This window comes from Sander lucioperca, chromosome 8, assembly GCF_008315115.2.
Source record: "Sander lucioperca isolate FBNREF2018 chromosome 8, SLUC_FBN_1.2, whole genome shotgun sequence".
NCBI classification, from domain to species: Eukaryota; Metazoa; Chordata; class Actinopteri; order Perciformes; family Percidae; genus Sander; species Sander lucioperca.
In genome coordinates, this window is record NC_050180.1 from 30,639,917 (window position 1) to 30,662,005 (window position 22,089).

Sequence of the window (22,089 nt, forward strand, 5' to 3'; positions counted from 1 at the left end):
GTGTGTATGAACTGGGTACCTGAGTGCAGTGTGGAACAAAGCCGTAAACCAGGGTGTGGCAGTCATTGAACAGAGCATTGAGCTGCTTGGGGGCTTGCACAGGAGGGGCCGCTGTTGGGTTGAACTGCTGCCACTTTACTGACACTGAACTGCAGCCAGGAGACGACATACGCTTCACCTGACACGCCACCTGCGACCAAAACACACAAAACAAAGAGCAAACAGATGAATCAACAGCGGTTATTTTGCTCTACGTGAAGGTGTGTTTGCCACAGTTTATGATAATAAAATTCAATGATTGGAAAAATCCTCTTAGGAAATTTGTGGATACTTTGCATATTTAGAGAAAGACTAAAATTATAACAAACTAGAAGGACACTTGGAGTGCGCAGCCCTCTGCAAAGGCATGCCCTATCTCACAACGTTAATGCAGTGTGAATTTTCAGGGGAACTCATTTTTGAGATTATTCCGACACCATATGAATGCAGCACAAACGACGATGAAAAATCTGATTATACTGTATGATTATATCTGATTAATAGTCAGTGGCTCATGGGTACTAGTCAGTCTCACCTTCTCTGCCCAATTGTGTTTGGTTTTTGTGTCGAAGAATTCGTAGGCTCCACCCCCTGCCCTGGCCAGGGCTCTCAGCATGTGCCGATTGGCTGTCGGGCTGAAATGACAAAGAAACATAAACAGATGCCTTTAAAATGTCTGTAATCAAACGTAACTCAGTGTGCAGAGCATGGTAGCTGCTACTGTAGTGCGGACAAATGCTGTATTAACTTTTTTTTATGTAAATATGTTTGTCTTTAGAGTTCAGAGTTTCAACCTGTCTGTACGAATCAAAAGCCAATGTCCTCACACCCCCCCCCCCGTGAACATGTCCTATAACCCCTGGACCCGTTCAGACCTGAGACCGCAGGTGAAGAGGCGGCTGTGCTGAGCGTTGTCTCTGAGCAGTTGCAAGGTGAGCTCCGCGTTCTGGATGTGGCCGTCCGACAGCAGCAGCAGGTTCCTGACGCCGCGGGATGGAGGCAGCAGGCTGAGAGCTCGCAGAGGCCGCCACAGCTCAGTGCTGCCCCCGACTGGGCTGGAGCGCTGATAGGAGGGAGAGGAGCAAAACTTTCAGAACACACAGAAAGTCATACACATCAGCCTCAGACTTGTAAATGCGAGTTGGCGATTTCTGGAATTTCGGACACCGACTATATTTCCCACTTAAAACTACGTTGTGTAATTTTTTGAGTTGATTCTTAGCAAAAACCCCTTTGTTCTTTCACAAATATGTGCTCATTCATGTGGAATTACTTCCACCAACTAATCAAAGTATTCTTGTAAGCGTAGCATCTGCCATTTAGAATCATTCAGAATACATACGAGCGAGTTGCTCGAATTGCGGCCGACATGTTGCGCCTCCATCTTTAAAATACATTAGCCAAAGAGGGACATACATCCGCCTTTCACGCTTTTAAACTCAGTGGCACTGTGACAAATGCCAGCCGGGAGATTACCTGCGACTGCCAGCAGATTTGAAAGCCTGTTTTCGAGGACATGTAACGGAGTCGCCAAGGAAGTGAAAAAGAGAATTAAAACGACAACGTGACAGGCAAAGCAACAAGACCAAAGGTAATATTGGAGTGGCTAGAACAGCTGCGTGTACATGATGGAGATACTAAGAGCTAATTTTGGGTTCGGCCACCGTAGGAGTTAAAATGCGCTCAGAATGGGAGGGGTTAGGAAGTAACATTCAGTTGGTTGTCATATACAATTTCACCGCTAGATGGGAGAAATTCTTACACAATGTGTTTTGTTAATTGATATTACAGTATATTAACTCATACAATAGAAAAGTGTAAGATATTATACTGTACTGTATAATTATACAGCTGAATTAGTCTAAGCATATGCAGCCCACGGAAGCCCTGAAAAGCAAGGTGAAAAATAAAGTTTTTGGACTTTTGGCCAAAACCTAAGTCTTTGGCAAACAATGCCAGAATCTTTTTTTTATTTTTTTTTATTCACCTTGCCTTTCAGGGCTTTCGTAGAAGCCCTCTCATTTAGATTTTTTAAACCTATAAAAATATATGCCTGCTTCATTTCAGAGCTCTGCAACCACATCTTTTAAAGTGCCCATATTATGAAAAAAAATCACTTTTTCTGGGATTTGGGGTGTTATGTTGTGTCTCTGGTGCTTCCACACACATACAAACTTTGAAAAAAATCCACCCATGCTGTTTAGAGTGAGATACGGTTTCTGAATGTGTCCTGCTTTCAGTCTCTGGGTGAGCTGTTCAAAATCAGCACGGCTTTCTACGTCACAAGCCGAAACGAGCAGGCTAACCGCAACCATTAGCTCGTAGCGTTAGCATGCTAAGGCTAATGCTAACGCTAGCATGCTAACGCTAGCATGCTACCTCGTTCTCAATAGCAAAGCACTAGGGGTGTAACGGTACGCAAAAATCACGGTACCTCGGTTTTAAAGTCACGGTTCGGTTCATTTTCGGTACAGTAAGGGAAAGAAATGCAAACATTAAACTGCAGGTTGTTTATTACTATAAACTTTTTTTAACAATTTGTTTACACTTTTTTAAACACTTTTTAATAAAATATAATAAATAAAATATATATAAAATAAAAAAAGAATAAGAAAAATACTGCTGCAAAGTTCTCCACTAAATAAAAGACTCTCAGTCTCAAACCAATATCACATAATAAAATATAATGAAAAATGTAAATAAATAACTATGGATTACAGTGCAGCATTATCAATCCCAGCTTGTCAACAACCGAGTATGGTCGTAGATCAGCTGCTATAAAAACACCAATTGCTTTCGTTATTGCGTTGGCCCGATCGGAATTACCAGCAAAGGTCTGTTTAAATGCCAACGGGAGCTGCGTCTGAATTACGGTCGTTTTTTTTCCTTGTAGTAGTGATGTTCACACTCGCGTGATGCCTTTTCAAGTGCGTTAGCAACGTCGGCACACTGCTTTCGTCTTATCAACTAGTCTTTGTCCGTTGACGTATTTCACTGGGAAACCGAAGTGTTCCCAAACAGGAGACCTTAATGATATGGGTGGCTCTTTAAGCTCCGGCTTGTCCGTACTGTCTATGGGCTTGTCTGCATTGGCCATGACGCTAGCTAGCGAGAGGCTGGGCTAAAGCGTGCCGTGTATGTTGTTGTACAGCACGCGGTGTGTGATTTTTATTTTTTTCCCCCAAACCACTTCAGCGGAAATCCCGCCCTGCAGTCGATTTCATTGGTTTAGGTTACAGTGACGGCGGGTAGGTTTAGAGATCAGTGTTTGGTGTAGGCAATCTGTACAGTGATTGACATATTGACATGACCAATGAAAACTTTAGCTGCAGGGCGGGATTTGCGCTGAACGCGGAGACTTCCTCCACTTAATATGTTCATGTGGAAACACGAAAATTTACCTATGTTCCGCACACAAAAGATTGCATTCGGCCGTTCGGTGCACACGTGCCCCGTACCGAAAGCCCTGTACCGAAACGGTCCGGTACGAATACACGTACCGTTACACCCCTACAAAGCACTGCTACAACACACACAAGTTCACCATAATCTACAAAAGAACTACTTACATGTGCGCCCTCATTTAGAAGTTTCCCAGCTAATCCTGCCTTGTAACTGACTGAAGTTGTAGAAACAGCCTTTCTTTTACTGTTTATGGAGCTAGCTAGCTGACATGATCTACATCTGAGCTACTGCACATGTGCGAGTGCAAAGAAGAAAAGAGGTCTCACTCTGTAGCTAAAACAGAGACCAGCTGAAAAGAGGATCTGCAGCAGTGAGAGAGAGCGGTGCAGTACAACAAAAATATGGTGTTTTTTGAAAATTAAACCATGTAAACCTATTCTGGTACAACCTTAAAATACAATTATGAACCTGAAAATGAGCATAATATGGCTGCTTTAATAATCCTTATGACAATGGCTTCCAGGTTGAACTGCAGTATGAAAGAATGTGCCAGTCATAACTCACCTTGATGAAGCTCTCGGCTGCTGGACGGGCTTTAGCATACGGCTGTGCTGCCAGGAAAGCTTCTGTGTGATCTGACAGACAAAACACTGCAAATGTCAGTAAAATATCTACTGACCACTGTAGCACTTTTGCAAAATATTCATTAACATGATCTATAAGAAATTGATTAGACAGGTTTACACTAAAATTGTTGTAAGAGGAAAATGTTAGAGGAGACTATGCATGGAGAAAAGTCTTACAGATGCAGTTCTCTTGTACTGGTGGGAATAATCTTAATATCACATGCAGAGTTTCTCCTGCATAGAGGCATTTTGGCGCCCCCCCCCCAAAGAGGTTTGAGCCAGCCCCAAAGGAAAATCAACAGCACCAATTTAGAAGCAATTCAAATCCTCTCCGTATATGTTTAAGAGCAATTTACCAAACAATCATTGAACAAGCGGAACAAAAACTTGTATATGAGAGTCTGGCTGTACTGGACGCTCCCTGTTATTTATTTAAATATTAATATTATTTTTTTAACTAGTTTTGTAAACTGGGCTTTTAGTTACTCAAGCATACTAAACATGTGTTTATCTAATAGTCATAAATAACAGGTAAATGCATAGGTTTCTGTCAAATAAGGTAACACAGACTCATTGCCTTTACTGTACGCGGACTGATCATGCTTACTGTCATGCATAGTCCCCCCCCCCAAAGGCCCATTCTGAGCCAGGAAAAACCCTGACATGTTGTATACAACAATCAGCTCACATGAGATGAAGTGCTGAAACACTCTTGCATGTAAGAATTTCTAACAGATCACCGAAAAATAGATTACTTTTGTCTTACCTTTCCAACTTGTACTTCCTCTGTCTATTTTATGCTTTTATCACTATATACACAATAAAGGTAAAAGGGTCAAACTGACCTGTGCCAAAGAAAATGACATTGAGCCTGAGGTTGTGGTCGAGGGTTTTGAGGACCTGCATGGCGAGTTTCTGGGCCATGCGGAGAGACTCTTCCTTCATGGACTCGGACGTGTCCAGCAAGAGGATGACTTCATCGGACGCTGAACTGGAGTGGTCTTCAAAGTCTGGATAGAAAACTAACATGCTGGCCTAGAGGAGAGAGCGAGAGTTGGCTGAAAAAAAGGTAACACAGAGTGAGAGTAAAAAAAGGAAGACATGCCAACAGAGAGACAGACAGACCTGACTGTCCTTGTCAGGGTGTTTCTCCACCCACATCCTGGGCAGGTGGACCTCAGACAGAGTGACTGACAGCTGGAAACCTTCCTGACCCATGACCTCTCCTGGCAGCACGCTCACCACCGCCTTACAGTCGGTTCTCTAGAGAATCACACACATAAAAGGAAAGAAAAAAAGGATAAACATGAGGAATATGAAAGGGACTAGGTTTGAAAGTAATGATCACCTTTTTAATGGATTAACCTATCAAGCATAGCTTCAATTAATCAACTTTTTAGTATCACAAAAATATCAAACGTATGACATTTCTGCATCATCAGTGATTTAAAATGATTTACACATTTGAAGCAGCAGACAAAACAACTTCTGATCTGATATAATCCAGAAAAGCATGTTTATTTTCTTAAAGCTGTAAGACGCCGATCTTTGTTGTTTTTTTTTTTATTTAAAAGAGATACATAATTATTACAATATCGTGTTAATTATAACAAATTATCTGCTGTTGGGCTTATCAATTTATCCAGTCATTTTTTTCAGCACTTACATGTGAGGTAGACAGTTACCCCAGAACCCCATTAGTACAAATATAAGTATATGAAACGGTAAACATTGCATCTTTTCACGACATATACGCTGTGCAAAGTGACACAGCTTCAATTTCAAAAACCTTTTTAAGGCATGCCTGGATTTTTGCTTCATTTGCAAACTTTTCAAGTCCAAAGAAAAAACATTTAAATCTTTTTTGATACATTTGTAGACTTTCTTGACATGTGTAGGAACCCAGTGGGACAGAGAAATAAAACATGACATTCCATGTCATTTAGCTGATGCTTTTATCCGAAGCGACTTACAATTGCTATATATGTCAGAGTTCAAGTTCAAGTTACTTTATTTGTACCCAGAGGTAGATTTTGTTTGCAGTAGAGTCCTCATACACACATAAAAACAAAGAGGCACATATCACACATCATTCAACTTAAGACAATGAAAATTAAGAAATAGCAAAAATTTAAATTTAAAATTTAAAAAATTTAAAAGTTCTTACCGGTCCAGATTATACTTAAATATTGATGTGAACTAAATATTACTAAAAGCAAAAATAAATAAACACCAAATAAACACCTGTGCAAAGTATAGCTATGACTTATTCCTCAGTGTAATGGCTGCAGGGACAAAACTGTTTTTGTGTCTTTTTGTTCTACACCTATGGATTCTAAACCTACGCCCAGAGGTCACACGCCTCTGGAGTAACTATGGGTTAAGTGTCTTGCTCAGGGACACATTGGTTGATGTATCGCAGTGGGAATTGAACCCAGGTCTCCCACACCAAAGGCATGTGTCATATCCACTGCGCCATCACCGCCCGACAACCAGACTGACAACCACGTTCTATAACAATATCTGCATAATCAAAATATATGATTAAACGTTAAAACACCAATATTACCTTGATCTTGACTTTGTGAGTGATGCACTGTAGGTTGGTGATCTCATGCGGCATCTCAACTGACATGTCCAGAGTGAACTCTCTGAGGAAAAGAAACAACACTTTGAACACAGCCTCTAGATGCACAAAGTTAAACGTGCATTTAAAAATACAGTAAAGGGAAGGACATCTAGGAAAAGACCAGAAGGACAACACACCTTTCTATCTAAAATGTTTTACTGCATAAATGACAAATGATTAACTGAGTATTCAGCACTAAAGATGGTGTCAGCTCACCTTGCCTCATCAGTCACACACACCTTCTCCACAGTGACCTGTTAAGCAATGACAAACATACAAAAACAAAGAACATGAACAGTCATTTTGCTTTTGCTTTCAGAGCCCCTCACATAACCAAGATAGAAAGACAAAGGCCTAATGCAGCGAAATAATTCAATAAACAGAAAGAGCAACACTTCTCAGCCTCAGTTTATAATTTCTCCGGTGATGAATGGTTCATGCAACAGTAAGACAGCTCATGGCAAACTGCAAATTTAAATTGAAGACCAAAAACTGCAGGCAAATCCCACTATATTTAATATCTCATACGTTTAATTGCCTAACTTGTGTTAACTAGAAAACACATGAACATCCACCAAAAGGAAAATAAGGAGAAGAAATTAAACAAAATCACAAATATGCTAATATTTGATATTTAATAACAGTGCATGCATACATCCTCTGATTGTTTTCTTGATGTTTCGCTGTTCACACTACTGACAGCCTGCAGAAAAACAAATGACACTTGGAGGAGGAATGTTTGTAGTTTTAGTTTGGACCTCCCGTCCAGGCTCTCCTTACTTGTGTGGTCTGGTTGAGCGCTGCACTCTCCTGCCACGGAGCCACACTCCCAGGCAGGGAGAAGAGAATGCTCCCGTCCCGGACGATCAGCTCAGACACAAATGTAACTTTAATGAGGACAGTCGCACCGGGCGGAAGATTGCCAACACTGATGGTAAATACATCCTGCAACGAGCACAGAAATGACATTACAACCAGTGCAGAAATAGAGATGCAAAGTAGGAAGAGCTATTCTGGGCACCTCTGGTTCCAGAAGTAAAAATCCTATTCATTTTTTTCCATAGGCAAAGTTGCACAAAGTATTAACAACTGCATTAGAAAATATCTGGTTCTTTTATACAAAGTACATTAAATGTCATTTAGCGGACGCTTTTATCCAAAGCGACTTACAATTGCTATATTTTTCAGAGGTTTTGCTATGTATATATTGCTATATATTTCAGAGGTTCCAGGTACACCTCTGGAGCAACTAGGAGCTAAGTGTTTTGCTCAGGGACACATTGATTGACGTATCACAGTGGGAATCAAACCCGGGTCACCCACACCAAAGGCAGTGTCATATCCACTGCGCCATCACCACCCCAGTGGTAGAAACCTCAAGCTTATGTACAAATACATTTAGGTAGAAAAGTTAACCACGACTCCCAAGGTGCATTTCGGCAATTTGGATGAATTCAGCAACTGTTGTGCCGGGTTTTGTTAACAACTGCAACAGCGTTTTTTTTTTTTTTTTTTATATTTGCCACCAATATGATTGTTGCCTCTGACTGGATTCTTCTCCATGGCAACGCTGGCTGGGGCTCATGGGTATTGTAGTATTTTGAGCTGCCCGTCGTGCCAAGATTATGGATGAAACAGGATTTCTCAGAAACAAAGTTGAAATAATTGAAGCTGGTTGTCCCAACCTATATGATTGTTACATTTACATTGGGAGAGCCCAGTGTTTTAATGTTTAGCAATGTTAAGGATATTGTTGAAAGAATTAGTTTTTTATAGGAATACAAAATAAGGGAAAAACACTTTCTTAACCACAGTTCCCACTTCACAACTTTATACACTTTTATGTATTGATTTAATGATTCGATGACATTAATAAAATACTGTGAAAAAATATATAAAATATCCTGCAATACTGATTGATCAGTCTATTATTTCAAAATTAGAGATTGCTAGATTTAGAGCTTGAATCAGCACGATGATATGTGTTTGCTTGAGTGCACAGGGTGGACATACGGGGGCGTCCTGGTCCATGAGGTAGGCTCCATGGCCTCTTTCAATAGCCTGCTTGTACTCCTTGCGAGCCTGCTCTTTCTCCTTCACCTGAGATCCAAACAGACACAAAAAACAAATTTGGTTTTACAAATAATCCTCAGTTTTGTACTGGTGGGTGTGGTTGGCTGCCTACAATACAATGACATCCTGAAAATGTATCTGATCACTGAGCAGTCAATCAGAAAAGAGAACAAAGCAACAAAGATGGGAAAAATACTTCAATTTACTTAACTAACATCTTGTGTGATCAAATGGATGCAAACTCCAAATGGCATCTTTTTAATCTGGCTTTTAAAGAGAATATAAAACTAAACTTTTCCATTTTCTTCTGTGTCATTTACAAAAGGGACATTTACAATATCATCTCAGTAAACGTCTGAGAATAATCATAAATATTAAAGAAATAAGATAAGATAAAGAGGAAATACTGCATCTGGATGTAAAAAAAAACACCGAAATATGTGATAAGAAAAGTTAAGTTAGGTTACCTGTCCCACCACATGTTTCCCATTGATGAAAGCTTCAAATCCACACACTGCTGCAGAATCATCCAACGGGAAGACATACTTTGCCTCAATGGGCACAGCGCTCAGGTTGGTGTATTTCTGGAAAATGATGACCTAAAAAGATGACCGAAAAGAGGACAGATCTTAAGGGCAGATGAGGGACATATACTATCAGTGCTTTATTTGAGATATGAGCCAGTAAACTCAGCTGATGATGCTATTTAGCTGAATTGATCAACCTAACAGAAAACAAAATGAATGAGCTGTTGTTGTTTTTTTTCCACCTGAGAAAGCAGATCCATCAGCTTGCACTTCACGTGGACGGCCTGCAGAGGGAGCTGCTGACCAGAACTGTCCAACAGTCCAGCTGTCACATCCGCCAGTGGGTTTTTGATGGTTTCAAACCCCTCATCGTCCAAGACACACTCTGGAGCTACATACAGACACACACACAATGTTTGTTTGCTTGTAATACAATTGCAACAATACAGAGATCTCTTAAAAATGTAAGTAAGTCATTTCAAATCAAAGTGACCACTAGTCTCTATTTTTGTATTGTTTCATATGTATGTAATAGATGTTATCTTGTTCCACATCCTTTAAGACTTTATTCAGGTTTAGATAATTTACGACAGTTAAAGACATGCAGACTTTCTTGGGGAACGCTGTCAGTGCAGTTACTTCTGCATGGAAATGTGATCAATTAGAACAACTTGCTACGATGTGATTTGCAAGACAAAACAACATCTTTGGCGTTGACAGTTGTCTCCAAAATGTGTTTGGTAATATGGGAATGCCAGAATGTGGAGATGCTTAGTACAACGCCTTTAAAATATGTAGGCAAAATCACTGCAGAAAGATGTTTTGTTTACAATTATTTGCAAATTTGAAGGCCAATAATGATATACATTTCTTCATACAGAAGCCACTGATAGCCAAATCTTGATCCTTTCAATGCCAAACATTGTAGGGATTTGGTGTCCCCTTGCCTAATAAGAACGGTTCTCTAAAAAAACTAAAACTCTGCCTTATTTTGCTTTACTGCTGTCTGAGGTAAAACACTCCCTAATTCAGCTAAGTGGGCTGCAATATTGTACTTTGATGATATTATGCAAACAACACAATTTTTTAAGTTTATCAAAGCGTTTTTTCAATCCTATTTTAATCCCTCAACTGAAGAAAAATCATGACAATCACTACAAACAATATGGTAATATAACAATATCAGATTTGATTGTTATATAAACTCCTAACCTTTAGGAGAACTATACCTGTTTCTTGCTGGTCTAAAGAGGGCACACCCAGCTCAGCTGAGGTGTTGATGGCAGGACTGAACTCCTTCAGTTGTTCTCCCTCGACGCTGAACTGAACCACATACTTCAGTTTCACCTGATCAGGACTGTAAACCACGTACTCGTCGTCCTGGAGTATAATCATATACAGTACACATTTAGAGTGCACACAGGCATATACGTCTACACGTGTTAGGGCTGAGAGATGTCACATATTATCACAATACGTCTGAAGGAATACCCCCATTAAGAGTGTGACAGTATATTTTAAGCGTTAACACCTGCTGCTTTTAGACGATACTTACACACAAGGCAGTTTTAACGGACAATCGTTAGCAACATACATATAACTAACAGGTAAAGTCACTCATTGTCCATTTCATTCACACATTTATGTCTTTATTGAAGTGATGGCAAAACCTTGCCATCAGACTGAACCCTGTGGCTTAGTATATCTCCAGATGCACACTTGTTTATGAAACCAGAACTTGTGGTTTAAACATGGTGCGCATAGACTTTACGCTGAAAGACAAATACGCAGAAATAGTCCGTAGTTTTCGAGAGAGAGCACTAGGTGTTGTTAGACATTTCTTATGCCATATCTAAGAATAGCTTTACTTCTTTTATGGCATATCTAAGAATAGCTTTACCTTGTCTGTGTTGAAGGTGAAGCCCACTGTATAAAATGTGATGATTTAAGCTACTCTTTGTCAGACTCTGAACCACCGTTCAGCAGCGGGCAGAGCTCTGTCCTTTCAGCTGAAACTATTAACTTTGTGAATTCTGTTTTGTTCCTTGGTGCTAAATAAATAGACAAAGACGCCTTTGGGCTCATCAAACTATTATTTCTTCACTCCTCATCCATTTCCACCGCACTGTACACATGCTTTTATTCAATTATTTTTTTAATTTCTTTACAGTTAAGTTAAAAATCTAAACCTTGTGTTCACGTGGCAGCGCGGCAAGGGGTCCAAATCAAAATCTTAGATGTTAATCAATTTGATCACATTCATAATCTCATAATCACGATCTGTGTCCAAAATTACAGCTAATTTAGTGGTATGTCCATCCGTCTATTTATCTTTCTATCTACATTCACACGCAAACACTCCTACCTCAAACTCAGAGGGAGTGTTAGGGGTGCGGCGGACCCCGTGCACGCTGTGGTGGCCCTCAGGAGCCTGGGTCAGTGTGAGGTCTCTCTTGTGTACCCGCTCGCATCGTCCCAACGCCACATCACACACCAACAGCAGCCGAGAGCCGTCTGTCTCACTGGGCTTGGAGTATTTCAAACTGGTGCTGTGGATGGAGAACATTGAGAACAGAAGTCATGCTTGCATTACTAAAGATGACTGAGTTGTTGCCCTTTAGGGTACCCAGATTATAAAAAAAGGTTTTAAAAGGAGGATCACAGACTCACTAGTACAATATCATCTTTCTTTAAATGAATTTTCATAGACATGCTTTTGAAGTTGTTTTGAGCTTACTTTGTTTTTTTTTTACTTGGGCTGCAACTAACGATTATTTTCATCGTTGATTAATCTGTAGATTATTTTCTCGATTAATCGATTGATTTTTTCTGTCTATTAAATGTCAGAAAATTGTAAAGAATTTTCCCCAAACCCAAGATGACATCCTTAAATGTCTTGTTTTGTCAATATTTCAAAGATACTCAGTTTACTGTCACAGAGAAGTGAAGAAACTACAAAGTATTCACATTGAAGAAGCTGCATTCAGAATTTTTACTTTGTTTTCATAAAAAAAATGACTGAAACCGATTAATCAACTATCAAAATAGTTGGCGATTAATTTAAAAGTTGACAACTAATCGGTTAATCTTTGCAGCTCTATTTTTTACGTTTCAGGGAGAAATAGTATTATCGAGAAGATGGTGTTACATGTCAAAACTAATTGAATATTTTATGGAATAACACTCATCAATTACAGATTTTCAACTAACCTCATGGCATCACTGAAGTAGATTCCACTTCCCAAATTACCAACATCTGTTCTCTCTATCCCATGATGCTCCACTCCAACACGGGGCAGCAGCAGACCACTGAAGAGAAAGTGAAAATACTGAGTTACAAAATAGAAGTCCAAGTCAGATTTATTTATTGTTCTGCTGAAGATGTACAGTAGACTTGCACTATAGCGTACCTGTCAGGCTGTCAGCATTACTAGAACATCACATCACTAAGTAATATATGAATGAATAGAAAGACGACAACAAGCTACTTTGCAAAATATTGATTAACTGATTTAAATTGTAAATATATTGAGTAATGATCTACTGTATAAAACTTGTAAAATGTTACGGCATAGAGTATATTTGTACAGAGTCAACTCCAAATATCACTAGAGGGTTACTGCTTAAATTTTTAACCTTTATTTATACATAAATCCTGTAGGAGGATATTGGGAAAACTGCATTTAATCAAACTTATTGCCAGCGAACCTGGTAGCCTATAACTTTTAATTTAAATTACAGCAAAATATATATATATAATGTTTCTCTGGTGATACATTCCCTTACTGCACACTGTTTTTTTTTTTTTATTCAAAAAACAAATTTTTATCTCAGAAAATTTGTTTTGTTTCATTTTCGTTTCTGTGCAGGAATACCTGGAATTATCCAACAACAATTACAGCTGAATTTCAAGATGCTCAGTTAGTTAAAATGGTATATATTGTATGAATATATTGTATATCATTGTGTGTAGATGTGTGTATTTGTCTGTGTGATCTCACCGAGACAGCAGTCCTACAAAGTTGCTGGGGCTGGAGGAATGGAGGAGGGGCTTAATGTTCCCGATATCACTCTTAAACGTCTGTAGCTCCACCCCTCTGCTGACAGACAGAACCCGCTGGACCTGCACCTTCCTGCAAAGCACAGATCCAAACAAGGGCCGTGAGATGCCACACTCATCTGAAAAAATATATATTTATAGATGTATATGGATGGACAATAAATGGCCTTAGACAGGATCACAAATAACTGGTGGTGTGTATTTAGATCTAGATGGGCAACAGGTTTTGTGAATAGAAGTGTGTGCTTTGGCGTTCAGAAGCACTGCATCACTGAAAATGGGTTCTGCTTCCCTCTGGGACATCAGACATAAAAGCATTTCGGATGTGCGTACGCTACCTGTCCTGCAGCAGAGCGGTCACAGCCTGAAACTCGGCGGTGCCGGGGGGAACAGTCTCAATGCTGCACCTCAGAGCGCGGTACTTCCCCAGACAAGACGGCGTGGGGCTTCTTAGAGTCATCTCGCTCACATTCAGAACATCTTTGATTAACTTGACAAAAAGAAAAATGATCGTTTTCACGTTAGCCTGGATATGGTGACTTGGGTTTATGGATGTAAGGTAGTGCCATGTATTTCAGAATTTAACTATTAAACAAACTATTAAAACTTTTTGTATTTACTGTTATCGTCTATCGATATTTTGTGGTTGAACGGTAAAAGTGTTATTGAGCTACACACTACCATTGTTTGAAACAAAATAAGAAATTATTTCATAATACTTGATGATAACAGATGTTTTAATTACCATACAATAAATGCACATATAAATCCTCTTGATTTCCTTTGTAGATTGCATCGTGGGATAACAGTGTTTATCAACAGCACATTCATCTATGTGTTTTTTTTAACATGCTAACTGACTGATTTCAGTATGTTTAATACACGCCCCAGACTCAAAATCTACTTATGAAACCTTGTTATTAAACCTATATGATTGTTTGCTTATTTCTTTCTTTCTATCTTCTTTATTTTTATCTGTCTTGGTGCATGTGCTCGTGTTTGTGCATGTGTGTAAGTTTTCTTACCTGACAGAGGTCTAGTTTCTGAGAGATGAACTTGGCAGTGGGAGACAAGTGGTAAACCAGTGGCTGTATGTGCGGCAGCAGGGTGTAAACCTCACCGAGGAGGGACACCACCTCATCAGTATTTCCCTCTCTCCGCTTCCTCTGAGCCTGAAGCAACAAGCCCTCCGCCCTGCTCACCTACACACACACACATGCACACAAGGCATGGAGCACAAAGCGTAACATAATGAGAGTCATGATTCGACTGTCTTTCCTGAAAGGTGAGACAGACAACAGGTTGATGGGACAGCTCATTTTAGTAGTTTGACAGCAGACTCAGATTTGGCAGAACAGTCCGCAGAGAGAAACCTTACATCGTTGAGGCTGAGCTTATCGATCGGAACTCTGAGGATGTTGCTAAGGCAGCCCAGGGCCTCAGTCCACAGCAGCTCCACAAATACGCCCACTTCCTGTGATAAGCTTCCTGTGTTCAGCTTTTCCTCCAGCAGCAGCTGCCAGTCAAACAAGACACATGCAAATCAACTGATCAGCTCATTAGCAGTCACTCCTAAGGCATCAGATATCAAAGTCTAAGTCTAGCTCAAAATCATGCTAACTATTGTGAATCAGAAAATACCTTTGTATTATTACAATTTGTATTGTTGTATTTGTTTTTACTATGGTGACTTACAGTAATGTATTGTTATTAACCTTAAATATAATATCTTAATGTGTAATATTGGCAAGATTCATTGACTCTGCATAAATTATTGTAAAATTAAACTAAAGAAACATCTCAAAAAGTGTTTGGCCAGAAGATTGACTTAAAAAATATCCACCACATGTTGATACTGTATGCTCGGGTTTGAAGAAAATACAGCTACTTAAAACATGTAATGTCGTAATAAAATCATGCAATTAGGCTAAAAACTACAATGCATTACAGCAACGCATTATAAGTTACAGTATGGTACACTTATCATAGTTGCCTGCAGCTTTTATTTTCTTGCTTAAGACTAATAAGACAGTCAGTAAAATGTGTGTAAATGTTGAAGCGAGTGTGTCGGACCTGTTGGAGGGGGGCTGAGCCCAGGTCCCCAGCCTGCGGAGGCGTGTTGTTCCTCAGCTGCAGACCAGTAGCCTGCAGTCTCTCTCTCAGGGCCTTGTACACCTCCAGAGCTTCCTCTGAGGTGGACAGAAACACCAGCATATCCCTCACCGCCGCCTTCTGGCAACACAAAAAACACAGGCATGTTTTTTAATGTTTTTTTCCAACATGCAAGATATTCTTCAAGTCTGACTTGAGTCCCACGTTTTTACTAGCTGTTACTGTGACGGGGCTAAAAAATTGGGAAGCAGTTCTGTGGTATCCAAATTGAAAAACAACTTTAGAATTACATTACTACAAATACCTATTAACTTCAGTTTACTTCTACAGCATAAAAAAGGGCAGGGGGTGGGTGTCTAACTGCGTGTCAATCACTGCTCATGCACACGCATTCATTCTCCCTTATGGGGGGAGAGACTGAGAAGTTGTCGATGTTCAAATTTTTTGGCTAAGTCCTGGATCTTCGCAATCCTACCTACAGCACCTGTAAGATGTTAAAACTAACTAATAGTGATATGGCAGATATGTACAGTGTAAAGCACTGTATACATTGGTGGTTGAAGTTATTTTTTGTTTTCAAGCGCTCAAAAATTATTATATTACCAAATTACTAACAAGCAAATAAAGTAATCTGTAAGCTGACATGAGTACAAGCAGTAACATACAAAGGACTTTATACCTTGGCTCCTATATCGTCCTTCCAGTACCTGACCACACGGTACTGCCATCCTTTCTCTCCTTTGTAACACTGCAGCTCCAGCACACACCAAGTCTTGCTGTTTATCTTGAGAGAAAATGTATATTATTAATATTAGTAATTGAAGCACTGCTGTAGCAGCAGTAGTGGAGAAGCAAAACATAACTAAGCAGCTTTACCTTTTCAAAGATTGAATACTTCGCCACTTGAAAATGTTCCGGATACGTTGGAAGATCAAAATCAGTTTCAGTATAAATTCTGTAAAATGTAACAATTGACAACAAACATTCAAAGATTAATGCAATTTCTGTATGTTATTTGGAAAACAATTTCTGCAAGAATTGTGACTGAATGACTTAGTTTTAAAACTCTTGTGATAAAGGTATGTGAGCAGGGGTTATTCTTCTAGAGGTGCAAATGCATCTTAGAGTGGATAACATTGACATTTGAAGGAATATCATAACATTTTGTATGAAAATTATTCTAATTGTGGACTGCATTCTCAGGTGGCAAAGAGTGCCCTGCCTGTGAGTGTGCAAAAGCTACTCTATGCAGTACTATAATCCTTTATAAGTCTTTAAATGAAGGAGCAGGGAATGCAAAAAAAAAAGATATACAGGAACAGGCTACCAATCAGCTTGATTAGGCCTCACCTGTTCATTGTAACTAAGTCCCACCATAAATTAGGCTTTAAAAATGGAACTGTAATTCACAGTACCTTTAACCATCTGTACAATGAATATGTTTTACTGAATGTCATTATCTCCTTTCATCACTAACCCCACAGTGGTAATATAACACACTACTGTGCAAATCCAGGCTAACATGAGGATGATCCTTGTTCCCACCTGAACATTTCCAGGATGTTTCCACTCCTCTCTGGAGACCTTGCCTTCTGATTTAGGCGGACAGAGTCCACAGGTTTGGCTGGGCCTTTGGACAGCTCAGCAACTGCTTTGCTCGTTGGTACTTTGGACAACGCACAAGACAGAACACATACACATGAACGGCACACCCCACCTCACTTGTTCTGCAATAAATGCATTTAAACCTGAGTACACACAGGTTATGTAAGCAAGGTGACATATGGATTACAAATGCGCTTCACAAAGAGATCGTTACACAACACTGCTGCAGGTTTGAGTTAGCTCTAAAGAAACAAATCTCTATGTGTAACAAAGTAAAGTAATGCACACACCTGATGAGCAAACACACTCTTTATCTAACCCAAAAGCTGCTATGCAGTTAAACCTGCTGACTGAGTCTGCACTGTGTTTTCAGAATATCCATATGTCGATGTGGAAACAGAAGTGGGAGGATAAATCGACTGAACCTTTGACTACAAGACAATGAACTCATGGCTTAAGTCAGCCCTACATGAAATGAAATGAGTGAGTCATTGTGTTGGAACTAGGTGGAGTCCTGCTTCAGATTGAGTTAAATACCAAATGAATGATTATCATTTTACATCCGCACATCTCTGAAACAGTGTGAAAACCTGCACTACATATACCTAATCTGCACATTTTAAAACAACAGAACTTTAAAGTTTACATCAGGGTTAGGGGTGTACTGTTGTGGTGTTTCTGCACAACATTTTCTAGATACCATCCGTCACATACACGGTGTGGAAGATATTCTGGCCAGGCTCCAGGCTAATCAAATTCAGATTTGCACAGCCCTGGTCCTCTTCCAGTTTTGTTTTGTAGCAGCATTGGCAGAAGTGTGATTTCCTGTTTTTGGATTTTGGTAACTTAAGTCTACTTTGAGTTTGATGCATTTGTCTTTGTCTACCCAACCATAGCTATTGCTACTAATGCTAAATGGTCAATTCTTCTCCAATTTACTTCAAACAATCGAGACACATTCACTACCACACTTTTTTTTTTATCATGGCAAAACAGACATCTATTCGTGTATTATTAGGACTAACAAGTGCATTTTGAAATGTTGCCATGAAACAAAGACCTGAACTTCCTGGATCAAGAAGACATTTTTTTCATTCGTCCAATAATTATTTAACTGATACGGATGCTCTGCATTTGTAATGGGCCATATTAGAATGCCATGTACCACTATAAACTGTAATAATCATGACAAGATGTGTTCTTAAACTTGGTTTGGAAGATTTGTTATTTCACATAGAATTTGAATTTCCATCCTGATTCCTGACATAACACAATTCCAGTAAAACATTGCTATATTACGCGGGTTTAAAACCAACAGTAATCTACATGTTTATCTTTTTTATTACATGTGGCCCTGACTGACAAAGTTATTTTTGCAGCTAAAACATAAATCGGTGTGCAACATTTGTTTTTGCCAATATTTGTTGCATATAGCATCTGCTCTGTGTGCTTAGAGACAATTGACCATATGGCATACCTTGATGCGAGAGTGGACTTTGCATTATCGAGGAGAAAGTAAGAGGAAGTGAAAAGGCAGAGGAAGTATCCAGCTTGTATTCATCCACAGGCAGAAGAACACCTCTCTCCAGACAACTGTACACATAATCCACCCCGACCACAGGCGTTTGGTATTTTTGAATGCTACGCAGCCTGTTGGAGCTCAGGTTGGACACATTACTGGTCACTATCAGAGAGCACTGTGGGAAATGAAGGCAGAAATCAAAAAGCAAGATGTGATTTTTATTACTGTATATGAATATTGACCCACTAGGATAATATACAGTATAATCATGCAAGCTGCACCCACATTAATCATGTTGGAGGAGTATGTTTAGTTTTTTTTTAAAAGACCTTAGCTGGTGGGGAATAATCACATGATCATCTGACCTGTTTATTGACCACAAAGGAAATGTTGCCTCCATTTTCTGTTACTGCTGATTTCAGCTTAGTCTTCTCCTTGAAGGGCAAAGTTTTCAGCTCAAAAAGCATGGAGCAGTTCTCAAACACAGCCATGCCTGTAAGGAGAAGACACACCCAAAACGACGTTGTTACTTTAAATAACGTTAGCTGTCAAATTTTGTTTTTGTCTTTGACGTATATTTGTCATATAACGTATATGAAAACAACGAGGACACAATAAAGCACTTAACACAGTAAGCAAAGTAACGTAAGGTGCCCTAACATTCCAATAAACTGTGTAACATACAGTAAAAACATGAGCTTTCGATAACATTTAGCAAATAAAAGTAACGTTAACGCGTTATTATCTTACGTCTGGTTAAATAAAGACATTGAGGCTTACTTGACAGTAATTTATCCAGGCGATACTGCTGCGGTTGTTGTCAGAAAGTATAGGTGGGCTTATAGTTCCTGTGTGTCAGATAGAAAATACACAGAGATAAGCCAGTGCCACTGCTGTGTACTACTTTAGCATATAGCTCTCTTCCGGTGTGTTTTCAAAATAAAGGTTATGACATTAAAGTGTCACAAATGTAGTGGAGTAGAAGTGGGCCTACAATACAAAACTCATCCATGAAATGTTATTGAGTAGAAGTAAAACATATATAGTTAAAATAATTACTCAAGTATTATTTAATAAATAATTTTGTAATACCTGCCCAGGGACTACAGGTGGAAATTAACAATTGTTGCTATAACCTGGCCCAAGACATATTCTCTTGTTTTAACAAGTTTAATGTTTATTTGTGCATTGTCCCTGTTTCAAATAAATCAATTTCCAGTTCCAAAAAGTAAAGTGCAAGTATGTAATTTGTACTTAAGTAGCCTACTGTAGCCTACCTGAGTCAATGTATTCCACTGCTTTCACCCTAAAACCTAATTCCCACTATCATAATGAACAACTGTTAACAATTTATACAATCAATTAATACAAATAATACATCAAAATGGCTCTGTTTTTTGTATATCAATTGAATTAAATTAATGTAAGTACATGTTGATTTCATCATGTAAAGTGTCAAAATTCTTTACAATCAAATACACAATTTGTGAATGGTCATGGTTTTTTTTTTTTTTTTTTTCCTGTCTGTCTTTACACTGAAAGGAAAAATGACAAGAAGTTACTCAGTTACTCTGACTTGACAGAGTTAATTAGCGGCTGACTTCCTGGTTCAAATCAAATTTCCAGTTATCCACATGGGCTGTTCTATTTACATACAGCACAGACAAAAGGCCATGCTGCCCTCTTCTGGATGAGGAGTTGTGCTACAAACACAACACTACAGTATATAGGCTAAGCTAACTGCATAGCATGCAGCCCAGCCTTGTTCAACACACTGACACAGATACAAAAATATACAATATGTATTACATTGCCCAGAATAATTAGTGGTGGACACTAAGGAGCTGTGATAAAACCAAAACAGTTGTTTGTTGTCTCATCTTTCTGCAGATTTTCAGAAGCTTTGGAAGTTTCTTGTACCTGATGATGCAAGAAATGACAGCTGTGAAGCTGTGTGTGTGTGTGTGTGTGTGTGTGTGTGTGTGTGTGTGTGTGTGTGTGTGTGTGTGTGTGTGTGTGTGTGTGTGTGTGTGTGTGTGTGTGTGTGTGTGTGTGTGTGTGTGTGTGTGTGTGTGTGTGTGTGTGTGTGGTATGTAAATTAGGATGTTGTTTCTTGCTGTTTGATCCAACAACCTTAAAGCAACACTGGGGTTTATATGTTTGTGCCTATAGACAAAAATGCACATTAAAATGGGATATTTGGAGTGGATAAATACGTACTGTGAGGACATTTAAAACGTAAATACTGGTAGTTTAACTCAGCTTAATGCTTCATGATAATTGCATGACCATTTTTCACACACTGCATTTCCCCCCCCCCAACAAACACACATTTTCCATTTGAAAATCTTACATTTCACAGTCTTCTTTGATCTTTCTTTGTATAGAGTGGCAAAATAAATTGCTCCATCAAAGATGGGAGACTTTGAGAGCATAACCAAAAAACACAAAACTAAACTACGAATTACTGAACCTCCTGCAGTAATGCAATCGGTACTGTTTGTGTAAAAACATTTGAAATGGGTGAAAATGGTTAATAACTGTCAGATATAAGGTATATCCAAAAAGAAAAGAAAACCTATTTTCATTGAAGGTAAGGTCAAATGAAAACATTTCTGTGTGATGTTGATGTTAATCTAAATATAACTAATAAAATGAGATAAGTAAGATTTTTGTTTTATTTTATTTTTACATTTTTATTTTAAATCTCAGAATTATGGACACGAAGGACACCAGCACACTTTTCCTCCATATTTACAGTAATTACTCAGTCACTGCTCACCCATTTCAGCTATTGAGGAGGGTCATCTGTGTTACCTTTTATACAGTCTATGGTAACGTCAAGCCCCAGAATGGATCAAACAGAATATTTCAACAGTGCTACATTGTTCTGTAGAGGATAGTGTCATGTTTATTGATGTCCACAGGATCCTAACATTCCTATGTGAATACTTGAAGTCACACAGATGCCTAGAGCAAGCCCAGTTGCCCTTTTCTAACATAATTACTGTTTTATCCACAGTGAATTGTTTGTTTAAGTCAGCTAATTGCATTGACTGAGCTGTGAAGCACAACAGGGCAGCACCAAAAACAGAAACTGTAACTAGTGTTAATGTATGCAGACGAGTACATCACTCACAATTTGGCTGAGAAATGTAACGCCATCATCTTGGCAAATACTGAGGGTGTGAGCTACTGAAGAAGTGGGAGTATTTGTGTCCAAGAAAATTTGTGGATGACAAATTGGACGATAACCATATTCATCATGCTGGAAAGGAAACAATGGATTGACAGAGTGAACAGCAGGAAGCAAGTTCATCACAATCGGAGCTTCCTTCCCCCCTGTGATTGCTAAATGTCGAATAACAATTAAATCAATACCGAATGTCTCTCTCTCTCTCACTCACACACACACACACACACACACACACACACACACACACACACACACACACACACAATCCCAGTGGGGATTTTCACAGCTGTCATTT

At 39.1% G+C, this 22,089-nt stretch overlaps 1 protein-coding gene across 2 annotated transcripts in view; it reads right to left on the bottom strand.

Annotated features, from left to right (window-relative positions):
• The window catches only part of parp4 (poly (ADP-ribose) polymerase family, member 4), a 29,519-nt gene extending 10,000 nt beyond the window's left edge, over window positions 1-19,519 (bottom strand). For both annotated transcript variants that reach the window (XM_036004175.1, XM_031309744.2), the window contains exons 1-26: window positions 19,379-19,519; window positions 18,964-19,091; window positions 18,554-18,773; window positions 17,017-17,137; window positions 16,348-16,426; window positions 16,151-16,255; window positions 15,433-15,591; window positions 14,738-14,875; window positions 14,385-14,561; window positions 13,698-13,849; window positions 13,301-13,432; window positions 12,510-12,608; window positions 11,665-11,848; window positions 10,529-10,679; window positions 9,542-9,690; window positions 9,240-9,371; window positions 8,713-8,799; window positions 7,480-7,644; window positions 6,916-6,953; window positions 6,640-6,721; window positions 5,196-5,333; window positions 4,916-5,105; window positions 4,009-4,079; window positions 915-1,102; window positions 575-674; window positions 20-190 (exon numbers count right to left, since the gene is read on the bottom strand). In XM_036004175.1, the coding sequence (XP_035860068.1) occupies window positions 20-190; window positions 575-674; window positions 915-1,102; window positions 4,009-4,079; window positions 4,916-5,105; window positions 5,196-5,333; window positions 6,640-6,721; window positions 6,916-6,953; window positions 7,480-7,644; window positions 8,713-8,799; window positions 9,240-9,371; window positions 9,542-9,690; window positions 10,529-10,679; window positions 11,665-11,848; window positions 12,510-12,608; window positions 13,301-13,432; window positions 13,698-13,849; window positions 14,385-14,561; window positions 14,738-14,875; window positions 15,433-15,591; window positions 16,151-16,255; window positions 16,348-16,426; window positions 17,017-17,137; window positions 18,554-18,773; window positions 18,964-19,089 (3,354 nt within the window). In that variant the 5' untranslated portion in view covers window positions 19,090-19,091; window positions 19,379-19,519. The remainder of the gene's footprint in view (window positions 1-19; window positions 191-574; window positions 675-914; window positions 1,103-4,008; window positions 4,080-4,915; window positions 5,106-5,195; window positions 5,334-6,639; window positions 6,722-6,915; window positions 6,954-7,479; window positions 7,645-8,712; window positions 8,800-9,239; window positions 9,372-9,541; window positions 9,691-10,528; window positions 10,680-11,664; window positions 11,849-12,509; window positions 12,609-13,300; window positions 13,433-13,697; window positions 13,850-14,384; window positions 14,562-14,737; window positions 14,876-15,432; window positions 15,592-16,150; window positions 16,256-16,347; window positions 16,427-17,016; window positions 17,138-18,553; window positions 18,774-18,963; window positions 19,092-19,378) is intronic.
• Between the last annotated feature and the right edge of the window lie 2,570 nt (window positions 19,520-22,089).